The sequence below is a fragment of the Petromyzon marinus genome, chromosome 9 (assembly GCF_048934315.1).
Source record: "Petromyzon marinus isolate PM22_M1 ecotype Great Lakes invasive population chromosome 9, UKy_Petmar_22M1.pri1.0, whole genome shotgun sequence".
NCBI classification, from domain to species: Eukaryota; Metazoa; Chordata; class Hyperoartia; order Petromyzontiformes; family Petromyzontidae; genus Petromyzon; species Petromyzon marinus.
The window spans coordinates 15201717-15216027 of NC_133675.1; the positions used below are offsets into that span (position 1 = coordinate 15201717).

Sequence of the window (14311 nt, forward strand, 5' to 3'; positions counted from 1 at the left end):
TTTACAGTATTTGGCTGCTATTAATTTCCACATGATGCTAAGCCACTTCGCTGAGCTATCATTTGTGGCCAGGTCTCTTCTGAAAAATATCTATATAGCTCAGTGGGCCTTACCTGGTAAAATATGAAATAGTTTATAAATAGTTTCGTTTCAATTAAAACCGCAAACATTCTCCTTTTACTCTCAGTCGTTAGAAAATAAACTAGCGTGAGTTTAAAATCAATAAGTTAAATTGCATATACTGCACTCTAAGTGAAAAAAGTTCAAATGTGCAATAATTATTTCCAAGAAGCTTTCACGACAATGCACACATAATTTGAAAACTCCCATTAAAACAACATGTAAAAGTTACCTGTCCTTTGCTCTCTAGTTTAAGGACAGTTCCCTGATTGGGGGGGGGGGGGGCTCCTCCAGCACCAGATAGTTTCCCATCAGACGCAATGCCACCCTCGTTCCACTAAGTAGCGCGCCACTCGTTACAAGTTGTGGTGTGTAAGGATATTCAATATTTCACACATTAAAAAAAAACATCTGTTGATACGGTGTGTGTGGGGGTATGTATCGTGAGGCAGGGAAGGGGGGGCAGTGTACAGAGTGGTCCAGATTTATTGTGACCCACAATTAATTTACCTAACATTATTTTTTCCTGTGCATATTGAATTCTATTTTAAACTAACCTTACGTTAAATATATTATGTTTTTGATTATTAAATGGGGGGTCACAGGACATCTGGACCACGCTGTCGGTGTTGGAAGAACGTGTCTTCACGCATCGAGCAGCCCTCCTTTCTCACATGCCAACGTTGTCTCAACGTTTCCATGCTGATACAGCACTAGGACTTGTCTCCTCCCCAGTGGGGTGGCTTTTCCACCCAAGATTGGGGCATTAGTGTAGAGTAAATACTTGCATGAAGGTGCAGATACAGATAAACATTCACTATGTGAACAGTATTTAGTGCTGAAGGGACTTAATCCTTAATTTCTCCTTAACAGCTCATACAGTACCTGCCTAAGGCATGGAGCAATTACTTGGCCTGTGGCCCTAAGACCCGTGAAACCAGTTTCAGAGAGCATCTCGACTCAATGCTGACAATTCCATAAATTGAAGTGGAAGTTTTCACTGAGATATTAACAGAACCGGTCCATACTATTATTCCCACTCGGACGTATACTGCACTCCCCTTCATGTGTGAGGCAAATAAAAAAAAGCAACTCTTTAAACTTGTTTTTTTTATTACTGCTACTCTGAAACACACGCAGGCCTTCACCTCAAACGGGATTTGTGTTTTTCTCATGAAAATGAATAAAACAAAATTAGCTCACACCCATCTGCCGAGTGTATTCTTGTAAACACAGCCGTTAGGGGCATCGTTTTGCACGTAAGTTCAAAGCAGGATGTAAGGAGACGCAATGAGGAAGCGCGATTTCCCGTGCTCGTGGTTTCACTTTGATGGCCAAAGTTGTCAGCCCACACAAGAACATGTCATGACCACTACACCGATTCTGTACTAAAACATCCCCACGCCGCCGCCCGCTTTAATCGTAACAACTTCAGAGATTTGTTTTTTTTTTATCTCGTGCGTTTGCAACAACTCAACGTGGTCGAGGCGAGGTAAGTCGCTCACTTTCTTTAACTGCAGGTGTTTTATTTATTTAGTTCCTAAAGCGAACGTTCGCATCGCGGCTGCGTAACCTCCAAGCGACGCCTGCTTTGTTTATTTTCGGCGCCCACAAGTTCAGCGTTTGACCCCCACAAGTTCAGCGTTTGACCCCCACAAGTTCAGCGTTTGACCCCATCACCCGGGGCTCATCATCTCCGATCTCAAAAGCTAAGCGTGGTTTTTGTTTTTGAACCGATCTATTATGGGACGTTAATGCCTGCATGGGGGTTGGGTGGGGGGGTACGAAGGCAGTAAGCAGCAGAAAGCAGTGGAGCAAAGTGTAATGTTGTACTCCACATGTATTGCTCCCACCGCGCCTGCTCGTTCGCCTTCATTAAAACCCGAGCTGACCAGCGTGGTGAAGTATGGTTAAATTAGCCCCCCCCCCCCCCACCACTGTGACGCGTACCGCGTGGGAAGGGGCTCATCGAGCAGTGGACGCGCAAAGGGGGGGGGGTGGTGGGTGCAGGGTGCTCCAGATGTCTTGTGACCCACCATTTAATTATCTAGAACTTAATATATTGTTTTAAGGAAAACATAAATTAATCAACAATTTTCGGGGTCGATTAATTAGGGGTCACAGGACATCTGGACCACGCTGGACACGCACTTACGCCTGACAATGTATGCGCCACTGAAGCAAAGCCTCGCTCAACAAGGATTGTTGAGACACGGTGAGAATGATGGCTGGTGATTGTATTTACATAGAGCAATAACCTTATTCTTGTTTACATTTTAGTATATTATACAGCACCTACTATGGTAACGCACATCTGTTTAAACAACGCGTTTGGTTTCTCAGTAAAATGTAACAACAAGGGCTAAAGACAAATTGTACTAGTTTTTTTAATTCTTCTAAAAATAATCTTCCCTGTTTGTAAGGTTCAGCAATGTAAAGCGTATGAAAGTCCCGTTGATTCCTAACATACTTTGACAGTCCTTAATCCCATTCAAATGATAATTTAGCGCAGGAATTAATCTTTGAGTGGATTATGCTCATGACTCTTTTGTTCAAGGTGCCAGCAACATTTTAGACTGCAATTTTACTTTTTATACAAATGAGTACGAATACATTTGGATCACTGAAGGTCTGTCTGTTATTCTATTAATATGCCACCGTTCGTACTGCCATTGTAATCAAACTGTTGAGCAGGAAACTTTTTTTTAAATGTCATCAGCGCCTATGGATGCAGTCTCCAGCTCTCAATTGACCTACTGTCTCTCTGACTTCCATGTGCTGAAACGTTGACCATTATCTATTTTTACTTTAAAGGCACTTATTGACCAATTTGTTGAGTTGTTTTGTATCGTGTAAATGGTATGTTTTAACATAAATATAATAATGTTTTTTTATATATACCCGATGCTGTCAGTTAAGTACAAATTGTAAATAAAGTGTTGCCATCGTAAGCCCATACCATGGCATGCCAACAAAAACACAGGCCACGATGAAATACGTACAGTACTGTGATGCTGTCATTTAGTAACTATGAACGTACAACAATAATTATGCACATTTCAGTTTACGTTTGAGCTTTATATATCAAGAGGGAAATAAGCTTAAGCTCGGTGTCAGCTGTATGGGCACTTGCACAGCCATCAAGGCAATGTATTACTAAATCTTGAGGTGTCACGACATCAATCGGAGCACGACACTTAAAGACCTCTTGTCCGAGTTTGTACCAAAAATGTACAAATACTTTTAGAACTCGTTGAACGACATTGTTTAAACGCTCAGTGGCAGCGAGGAAGTTGCCGAATTCCATGAAGTGATTGGCGACACTCATAGTGAAACAGGGCCAACGTGGCACAACGTTGACACGTTTAAAGTGACGCCCCCCCCACCCCCCCACTTATAAGAGAAATACACTCCTCATGGTGCTAACATTCAGTATGAATGCGTTGTGATCCAAAGTGCCATATTGTACGTGTTTGTAAGGGCAAAGCTACGACTCAAAGTCAAAGCTCTTCTTAAAAAAATGAGCACAATAAGATGAGCAAAGGTCTGTGGGTATCTCTGTTGAACCAGAGAATTGCACACTCCTAAGCAGAGTGCCATTGTAAAATGTCCACTCCTCGGGCGACGGAGAGATAATCTACATTAGCCTTTCACCAACCTGCACTGACCAAGTGGTCAAATATAGCATAATAAGGAAGCCTTCACCCAATGTAAGTTTGGCAATCACATACAGTATATGCATTATACTTTGCGAAGCCTCACCGAGTCTCGGAATTATTGTTCAGGGTGGATCCTGCTGCAGTTGGGGCGTTTCGCTAATTGCAATAAAAACGAGTGTTTGGCTTGTAATAATATGAGCACGAATAACGATTGTTTGGCTTGTGTGAGAAAACCAGATCGTCCGGAGAAAACCGGAGTACCCGCAGAAAAACCTACTACGCACGGGAAGGGGGTGCTTCGCATATAAATATTTGAGAATCTTTCGATTTAAAGCTTTCGTGACTGCAAGGATTCATCTTCTTTGGTTCTTTCGGTAAAGTCACGTAGAATGAGAATAAAATAATAAATTGATAAAATAAAATAACACAATAAAATTCTCACGACGTTTCGGCCACAACACAAGCGGCCTTCATCAGGTGAAAGGACGAGACTGTCTGGAAGACAGCGCTGGAGCGAAAAAGCCAGGCTCTGATCGCGACCTTTAAGCTGTGTGAGAAGAAACAAAGCGCCTTGACAAAGGAATTAGCATAGAATTTAGCATTGAAATAGCTGAGTGATTAGCTTGTGACTGGTCACAAGCTAATTTTAATGCTAAATTCTCCTAGTTATTTCAATGCTAAATTCTCCTGTTTGATTTGTACTAGGTGCCTCTGTGAATGTGTATGCTCTGACTTTAACATAGCTATTTCTGCGACCAGTCACAAGCTAATCACTCAGCTATTTCAATGCTAAATTCTATGCTAATTCCTTTGTCAAGGCCCTTTGTTTCTTCTCACACAGCTTAAAGGTCGCGATCTGAGCGTGGGTTTTTCGCTCCAGTGCTGTCCTCCAGACAGTCTCGTCCCTTCACCTGATGAAGGCCGCTTGTGTTGTGGCCGAAACGCCGTGGGAATTTTATTGTGTTATTTTATTTTATCAATTTATTATTTTATTCTCATTCTATTTGAGAATCGATTGCTGTATTGTCCTTCAATCTCTTGGCCACCTCGGAGTCAGCTCCCGATCCAACAACATCTGCTATGTTGAAGCAGTCTTCAAGTATTAACCGGGTTCAACTCTGGCATTGTCAATAAAAAAAACTATGATCTGGGCTGGATAATAATACCACCCCCACTCACGGCAGGGGATGACAACTAAAGAGTGCAGCTCCAGGTAAATCCCCCATCTACCCCAGAGCACGTGCAGCCCGTTCCCACAGCGGCAGGCGACCAGAGTATCATTGTGGTATCATGCGGTGCTCATTTTCACAACCACGGAAAAAAATGATGGAGTTTTGTTAACCATACCTAGGGGGTTTGAAGGATTCGGTTGTGTTATAAATTGTTATCAGCATGCTTACACATATGGGTGGATTTGATGCGCGTTGTAATGTGCCTGCAATTTTTTCCGTGCGTTCTTCATAGATTAATGTTGGATCAACGCTGAAGAGGCTGGGAAGACATTTCAATACAGCTAATTCGCAAAGCAAGCAACATCATCATCATGGCTAGGCGATGCCACCTGTATGAGGAACTTGATATTCATGACATTGACCTTCACCTGGAGGTTCCCATTTATGAACTTCTGCAAGAACAGCTTAATGCCAAATTTGCAGGGCGAGTGGAATTTGTCATGAACCACAAGACGTCCAAGTTGAGAATGAAAGGAAGTGAAGATTACATTGGAAATGCAACACAGTACATTGCATCCAGCAATGAGCACATTGTCAAGAGCAGGTGTAAGGTTAATCATTTTCTCGAGGAATTTTTGCAGTCCACCGATCTCGCACAGTTTTCACAAAAGCATTTAAAAGAAAATGGGATCAGAGCAGTTTGTGCCAATGATGGTAACGGGGTGTACGTGTGGTCCCTAAAAGATCACCTCGAAAAAGCTGATGCCACGTTGAAAGAAGCCCTCAAAGCCTGGTCATTCCCACTTACAGAGGAGCATGCACGCATTGCAAGTGGTGAAGACTGGAGCAGATTTTTTAAACAATTGGAACACAAGTTTTCCGTGAGCCCAATGAGTTCGTGCAAATTCACTTTTGAGAAAAACAGTGATGAATCTTTCCCTTTTATATACATCGCTGGGAATACAACCGCTGTCTATGAAGCCGAAAGGGAGTTGGCCAACTTCTTTAAGCAGCACACCAATGGAGAAACAAACACTTTAAAGGACAAATCCCCATCTGTACAAGTGAACAACCATCTCGGACTCAACGATGGTGCAGAGTTTAACCAGTTACAAAGTGGCGTTATGGACAACAGCAGCCTGCACAATAATTATTTTCCCTTGTATGCAACAGTAAATAAACTTAAAGTACTAAAGGATGGTGCAGAGTTGATCGATTTCCAGGGTGGTTCTGTGGACGACGGCAGATTGAACGGTAATGATTACCCTTTATATGCAACAGTAAATAAACGCAAAGAACTAAAGGATGGTGAAGAGTTTGGTGAGTTACAGGTAAACAAACATCAAGGACCGAAAGACGGTGCACGATTCAAAGAGTTAGGAAACGGCTATGTGGAAATAGGTACGTTGAACTTGAACGAGGACCTTTTATATGCACAAGTAAACACACATTCAGGACAAAATGATGACAAGCAGTTTAGAGAGCTACAAAGTGACCCTGTGAAACCACACACAATTAAATATGAGCCACTGTATGAGTGCATTTCATTTTCAGGAAAAGACGAACATGAGGCTTCAAAAGAAAGTGAGGAGTTGAGTGATTTACAAATTGATGCTCTTCTCTCTCACATGAACCCCATTTTAAAGAATTCGTTACTGGTTACACATAAATTGCCAGGTGGCCGCTTCTTGCACTTGCACGTTGGAGACATGCTGACATTTCCTGTAGATGCCATGGTGAATGCAGCAAATGAAAATCTCGACCACATGGGAGGCTTAGCGAAAGCCCTGTCTGATGCCGCAGGCCCCAGCCTCCAGAGAGAAAGCAACGGTCACGTCAAGAGGCATGGCAAGGTCTCCTTTGGAGCAGTGGTCATAACTGGGCCGGGCCGATTGCCATGCAAGAAGGTGTTCCATGTCGTCGGGCCAAAGTGGACAATCCGAGAAAACAGCGCCAACAACGGACAACTGGGCATCAGTCGTCTGAACATGGCCATCGTGAGTGCTTTGAAAGCGGCTGACGAAGAGGGATTTAATTCCATTTCCCTCCCTGCAATAAGTAGTGGCATTTATGGATTTCCTGTGCCACTGTGTGCAAAAACAATTTACACAGCGATATTAGTGTACTGTGGGAAGACCAAGAACTTTCCGCACACTCTCAATAACATTCATGTCATCGATCTGGGGGATGAGTTTGTGATGGAAATGTTGAATCTCACGCAAGAAGACAATGATGATGTCATTCTGGCGCATGGCTTGTCCGACCACCTAGGTACAAAGCATGGTGATTCAAAAACCCAAGAACACAGAGGATTCATCGACAGTGGATTGCCGCAAAATCAGGGCTTTGTAAATGACGAAGAAAAACACAGAAGCTGGGTTGCTCCAAATACGTGCGAGAATGAGGAAAACACATTCATGACGAGTGAAGGAATAAAAGTAACAATTGCAACTGGTAATCTTGAAGACCAAAAGGTAAGTAGATTCCTTCGTCGTTTTGTTGGCTAACAACCAAGGATTGAATATCAAGGCTTTAAGATTGTGTTAAAGAGTGTGTGGGGTATAATCAGCTATAGTTTGTTTTTGGACTTCTGCAGAAAATGTCGCAGCTGTAATGTTTTGTAAAAGTGATTCCTCCAAAGTCATGTCACACCTGTCAACCCCTTGTCAGTGCCCTACCTTATTACAGACCAATTCGGACCTTATTGGACACACCGTGCCCTTATAAATCTCAACGTTCATCCTACAAAGTCCCATCACAAGAGAGAAACACAAACAAAGACTTTTCTTTTTGTTCCGGCCAGTTTGCCGGTTCGGTGCCCGTATTGAATCGGCTGTACGCCGTATGAACCTGAAAGCTCAATTTCCTTGTACAAGATTACGGGTAAACCGTATGTAATGTAGTGTTGTTGGGGTGTGCCAAACAGAGAACCATTTTACAGCCAATAATCAGCTAAGGGTAGGGCAAGTATGTCTTGCTGCTGGCGTTAATGTGTCAAGATGCTGGCTCCACCCACAGGCAGAGCTGACCAATCACGCTTTGATTCTTTCTTCCACGCACATGCTCGTGTGTCATTCGAATTTGCATGCAAAAGGGGCAAATACAGCAGACTTTGTTTTTATTTGCGAACGTGGATAAGTAGAGTCGTGCGTGAATGTGTGACTATTCTACACAACAGGCTGTTATCGCCTGCAGGGTTTCATGGTGGGCAGAGGGCAAATGCAGTAAAATCCATTACTGTATCGGCAAAGGATTGAGTCGACTCCCAACCAGAATTAATTTTTGTGCCTTTCAGTCGAGAGTCACGTCAACTCATTGCGCGTGATGAAGTTCATCCCTTTTTTTGTGATTTTCAGACGGACGTCATCGTGAACACGGTGTCCCCCAAGATGGATCTCAGCATGGGGAGAGTTTCATCTGCGCTCGCTCGCAAGGGCGGGCCGGACCTCCAGGCAGCCGTGAACAAAAAAAAGATATTACTTTTGCAAAACCATTTTGAGACAGAACCAACGGGTGATTTGTCCTGCAAGAGGGTTTACCACGTGATTCTTCAGCTTGCATACAGGGAAAACTGCCCTGAGGTAAAGTTTGCATTTTGGGTGTGATTAGCGTTGACGTGACATTATGCAGTAATTTACAGGTAAGTCGTGTTATCATTGTTAATAAACACAGGCACGGTTGGTGTTACAGGCACCATTTAACGTGTTTCTCCAGCAGAACTCCTCTTATCCATTCCCCTATTACCCGTGACTCCTATTATCCACGGTAGCTATAGGGTCAACGAGAACCCCTGTTAACTGTGGCCCACTTTTTCCTATTTGCGATTGCCACAATTTTGCTCAGTTCATAGCAAAGCTGCTTTGTTTTTACCCACAATTCTTTCCGCGGATGAATGGAGTCGCACCCCAAATTCATTTTATTACATCACATTTTCTCTCCGCAGATTTTCCTTCCACAACTAATGGTGATTTTGTTTTTGTATATTATGTCCTTTACACCGGGTAGTTTCAGAGCCCCAAAGCTCACTGTTAACATTTGAAAGGGCACCCCCAATGGCAGCTGCCTCTGTGGGCACAAGTTTGTCTGACTCACCACCTGACGTGCAAGCTTGCTGTAGCCTGCCAGTAGGGGAGATGATTGCCGTGTTTAATCACAACTGATGAGAGAGGCTCTATATGTATCTGTAGCTCTTTAGGATCTACAACCAAAACGCCTTATGCAGTGAGCTTGATCTCAAACGAAAGCTGGGTGCTACTTCCCAATCGTCCGAAATTTGCTGTTAACCTATTTAGTCTTGCTCATATATTGAGGCATTAAAATGGGCAGTCTCGGCATGATACGCAAATTAATGTTGCACGCTCGGTGAACTCGCGCTGCCATGTGTTAGCTGATATCAGCGGGGAGTGGTGTCCGAACCAGTTCTGAGTCCCCCCCACGAGCAGCATGCACTGACCAATATGGTGAAGTATGGTTAAACAACTACCAATGCTGACACGGTATGACCATTTGTATTTAGTACAAATAACCTCATCATAATAATGAGGATTTATAAGGCGCCCTTCTGCATGCTTCTCAGAGCACCTTGAGATTTCAGAGAAGGATAGTACTGTGTTACTAATGAAAACGTTTGTACTTTACATACAATATTAACTTGATAAAACCTTTTCTTACTTCAGGGGTTCAGAAACGGCAGTCGTCCACGTGGCACTGAAATAATAGTTGTCGCATACGATTATTGACTGATGACATTCTCCTGCTCCACTGCATAACAATTTTTTTCAGTTATCGATGATTACAGAAGATCTGACTGGGTAATCACCGCGCTTAGAATGCTCAACTCACAATCAAAAGTGTGTGAATTTAATTCCTGGTTAGTGACTAGGTCTGCTGTCCATCTGTGCTTGATCAAATTAATACCACTTTGGTGGGAAGTGGGTGGGTGGTGGTTCTATTGAAAAATTGACCCCTGCCAAGGGAAAGTGGAACCTCCTTAACTGGTTCAGGCATGCTCACGGCAACGCTCGCCATCCCATTGTTTACTAGGAAAACACTTTAATATCAACCAGTACTGTATTAACATGGAGATTTGAACGTGTGATTTTTCTGCACTCTTATAAGCTGAGGAAGACAGTGATTGGCTGCCTGAAGCGGGCACATAAGGCCAACATGAGGTCAATCTCCTTCCCGGTGATGGGCAGTGGCAAGCAGGGATACCGTCTGGAGGAGGTGGCAAAGTGCATGCTCCATGCTGCCATCTCATTCAGCGAGCAGCACAAGTTCTCCACGCTGCAGCTCATCCAGATTGTGACGCTCAGCACGGACAGCGCTGTCGTTCCCGTGAGTGCAATCTCACAGTTTGAGCTTGGGGAAAGCGCCGAGTTCAACTTTAATCTTAAGTGCCGAACAATTATGGCACTAAATGGAGGAATGTGAATGTTGCTATATCAATAGTACGGAAGATATAATAACATCGTCAAATGACGTCGCGAACGCTTATATACAATCCTTCACACTTGTGTTCAGTTAAACAGTGGCCCTGGAGAAGAATGAAAAGCCAAATGCTTCAGAGACTTATTTTATCTTAATGCTAAATGTTTATTTACCAACTTAGAAGGTGGTGCTGTGATTAAAAGCACTTAACTCAAAGTCACAATGTTGTGAGCTCAACTCATCCAGGGATCCTTCTAGAATCGATTTAATGAGCACAATATTGGGACATCAATGAGCATTGTGCCATGGTTTACTGATCCCCACCATATGAATGTGAAAAATCCACCACTCATAGAGATGAGAACTGCTGCACGCTTCGTTAACAGAGACACCTTGACTAGAAATTATCAATATTTTATTTCAAATTTTACCCCAAAGCTCACCATTAACAGTCGCTCGGCTGCGTGCGAGCCACTGTTGGTGAACTCGAGGCAGCGATGAGAGGGAGAGGCAGTATTGTAAACATTCGCCCAATACCACTCTTCCCCAGATCCATTGGCACAGATCGTGCTTTTTTTTTTGTAAATCAACAACCAGGGGAGCACAATTCAAGTGTAAGATCACGGCTGTCATGGTACAAGCATGCAGTGAAAGTCGAATTTGCGACCGGTGGTACATGAGAACAAAGCGCGGGGGTTGGGTTGCAGTAGTGCCGCTCCGAGATCGTTCGACTATGCTCGACGTGATGCAGACCACAATTCCCACACTGAAGGCGACATGGCTCCACTTAATACAAATGACTTGGAATAAAATAGTTTACGCTGATTCTAGGGGCTACATTTGTTTAGATTGCTAGCACTTGGCCCGGGCTGAAGGATGGGCCCCCCTACGTCTTGAGTATAATTACAGAATAGTAGAATTGTAACCATGTACCCATTAGCTCCTTGGTGCTTCCATGCATTTTGACAATTCTGGATCGCAATTCGATTCAGGAATACGGTCGATATATGTTTTAACATTGTGGTGAATGTGGGGGCATGACCGAATCGTAAGTTGAGTGCTCTTAAAAACAGTGCTGTCCTGGCTGGATTAATTAATATGTTAATACATTTGTTTCGGCAGATGTTCCAAAAGGAAATATTTTTCCTGAAGAATTCTTCACAAAGAAGCCCCCATCAGGCCCGACACTGGAAACTGTTTCCTTTCCTTTAATGAAGTGAGGAATTGCTTGACCAAGTAATTCACGCTGGAGGAAACAAATGGGGTGTACAAGCTAAGAGAAGCTGATTAATTTGATTTGCATATTTGTAGGTCATTAAACATACATATGCAGTATAAATCATCTGATCTTCAGCCTCGGTTCCTATTACCTCTTGGTCCTATTGGGTCCGTGTGTCTGCATTATTTTGTGTACCCCTATTCTTCGTATTATCCTCGTTCATCTTCTTCTTTGTGAATTTCCACGGATAAGTGGAGTTCATCAGAAAATTGTTATCAGTATCCATGTTTATCCACAAAAATTGTGTTCTGGATACGTTGAGTCAATTTTGCGGAGAAAATCATGGATAACAGAATGTGCAATGTTCAAAATAAGATTGACTCGAAATCTTAACTCAAACTATGTGTAGGCCATTGCAGAACGACTTCTGTGCTCTGGTCCCTGGTCCGTGTGTCGTGACATCACCCCGTGTAGTTGGTGGAGTTGATGGTTCGTGTAGTAGGTGGAGTTGATGGTTCGTGCATAGGTGGTGCTGCAACGTGAGTGAACCGCTCAAGGATGATGCTGATCTTCTTTTTGTTGCCGATTTACTTGTGTGGCATTTGGGAGTTTCCTCCTCAAAATGCGCGCGTTCTCTGCAGGCACTCTGGTCTTCAGCCCTCGTGTGAAATACTTAATAAGAAATGCATAAAGTGACCTGTGGTGGAAAAGTAGTTTTAATAATAAATTCGGATTGTGTTTTTTGTCAAAAGAAGTTATGAAGTTATGTTCCAAAGAGCATCACCATATTCTAATCAAGTAATGAATACTATTTTTTTCAACGAAAGTATAAGATCATATGATTATTTTTTTGCCTCTCTCTGTAAGATTCCAGTGACACCCACTTCTGACTAGATATTTTTTTACATATAAAAAACTAACACACTAAACTGTTAATTGAATCTTCTGCAAATAATTACACAGTATGTTTTATGACATCACAAAATATAATAAATGTATAGTATGTTCTTGTTGATGTTATAAATTTATGAAAATATTCCACAATATCTATCAATTCCGATTTCTGTATACTTCATAATTGGTGGTATTTCATTGAGACACTTTAAGATCCTTCGAATGTTAGTTTGGTATCTTGATAAACTCCCAAAAAAATTGCAGTGCTTTAGAAAAAAATGTGTTTGTTATGCTTGGTAGAAAATTAGTCACTTTTATTGAATCACTGCTCTTTGTAATCGCTTGTGATCTGGATGGAGTAGAGAAATTAAATTATGGGGATAAAAGTGACGAACATTTGCCTCATTCCTCAATGCACACACTGCCTTAAGATGGCCGATTGTTCACAGACGCATCCCCAGGATAAGCAATCGGACCACAAGTTCAAATCGCAGTCAGAGGGTACACTCAACTCATAAGCTAGCCCTCCAAGGGTCATTGAAATAAATACCACCTTGTGGGCAGTCAATAGTCGTCCTATGGGGAGACTTTGTCCCGTTAAAGGAATGTGGAATTCCTGCCGCTTTCTCAGGACCACCAACGAAGTCAAGTGCTGCCTGATTGAGCAGGAAGGCACACGTTGATGTGCCTTGCATCATTGGAAGATGCTGGCCAAGTGGGAATACCATGAAGACGAGGAAGGCTACATTAAAAAAAAAGGAATGCATAGTTTTTTTTGAATTAAGAAAATCGATGCCAGTTGTATGACGTGAAATTGCAATTGCGGAATATTTACTGCTGTGCCAAGCGTAGTCGGTCCGCATTGCTTGTAGTCGTATCGATTTATATTCTTGAGGCTACAATCAGCACTATTTGTTTGCTCGTGGGCTTTACACAAAGGGATTCTCCGCGTGTGGCTATTGCCGTGTCGGCCGTTGTCTTGTGTTGAGTTTGTGTTGAGTTTATTTCCATTGTACAGGGTCACAGCCTGGAACGCTTGGGTGAGGAAATGAGGGATCTCTATTTTAAGGAGTAATAAGCCACGAACGCAGCTCACTCAAACATCCAGGTATACACTCAGAGAGAGAGAGAGAGTCATCTGTGACACACGCAGATACATTCAGCCGTTTGCATACAACCCTTGAACCCAGGACTGAAGACCACTGCCAGTTAGGCATGTGTGAGTGTCCACCTCTGCAAGGACATGTGAAGTGGAATCAAGCTAGACAGGCATGGACAATAATTACATACATTGTGTGTGTGTGTTTTAGTTTATCGTACACTATGATACAATTTGTATTAATGTAGCATTTAAATGCGAATGTGTCTCAAGACGCCGTCCAAAATCATTTAATATGCATTATGGGGACCTTGAATCTTACGCAATATTTTTATGGTAAGGATGTGATTGAACACGCTTCATACAGAAAATAATCTAGGATGTACACTTGGTATTTCCAACATTCTTACAGCGCAAGGATATCACGAAAGCGCTGTTTCACAGTCACAACCTGTAGTAGTTTCACAGTCGGGGCAACATCGCTACGCGTAATCTCAACCGAGTAATTTCCAGGTAACCTTTTTAAGCTTGGCACACAATGGCCCACGACAAATGACATCGAGGGATATTTAATGTCCGCTGTGAAGCAGGCGGCGATACATTTTACGGTCGATACGCGGGGTCCAATGTCACCGAAAGCCCAAACGTAGAAGACATTAGAGGCAGAGGAGAATGGCAAAAGGGCTTCAGGACTGCCCGCGTGGAGGGAATTTCGAGA

The 14311-nt window shown here is 42.8% G+C and overlaps 1 protein-coding gene across 3 annotated transcripts; it reads left to right on the forward strand.

The window, feature by feature from the left end:
* The first annotated feature begins 1221 nt into the window (after window positions 1–1221).
* LOC116940463 (uncharacterized) lies at window positions 1222–12880 on the forward strand. Of its 3 annotated transcripts, XM_032950318.2 has the most exons (6): window positions 1222–1612; window positions 2236–2335; window positions 5244–7425; window positions 8308–8532; window positions 10070–10288; window positions 11504–12880. In XM_032950318.2, the coding sequence occupies exons 3-6, from the start codon at window positions 5323–5325 to the stop codon at window positions 11591–11593; spliced, it is 2637 nt and encodes an 878-aa protein (XP_032806209.2). In that variant the 5' UTR covers window positions 1222–1612; window positions 2236–2335; window positions 5244–5322; the 3' UTR covers window positions 11594–12880. The 3 variants fall into 3 exon arrangements, with proteins under 3 accessions (XP_032806209.2, XP_032806207.2, XP_032806210.2); XM_032950316.2 differs by lacking the exon at window positions 2236–2335 and having other exon boundaries at window positions 1225–1612; XM_032950319.2 differs by lacking the exons at window positions 1222–1612; window positions 2236–2335 and adding an exon at window positions 4745–4992.
* Window positions 12881–14311: the final 1431 nt, after the last annotated feature.

What these genes read in the sequence shown, in the direction of transcription:
- LOC116940463 (XM_032950318.2), top strand. Translation starts at nt 5,323, where the DNA reads ATGGCTAGGCGATGCCACCTGTATGAGGAACTTGATATTCATGACATT. An exon ending in ACAGGGAAAACTGCCCTGAG is followed by an intron (nt 8,533 to 10,069) that starts GTAAAGTTTGCA and finishes CACTCTTATAAG; the next exon opens with CTGAGGAAGACAGTGATTGG. An exon ending in CGGACAGCGCTGTCGTTCCC is followed by an intron (nt 10,289 to 11,503) that starts GTGAGTGCAATC and finishes TTGTTTCGGCAG; the next exon opens with ATGTTCCAAAAGGAAATATT.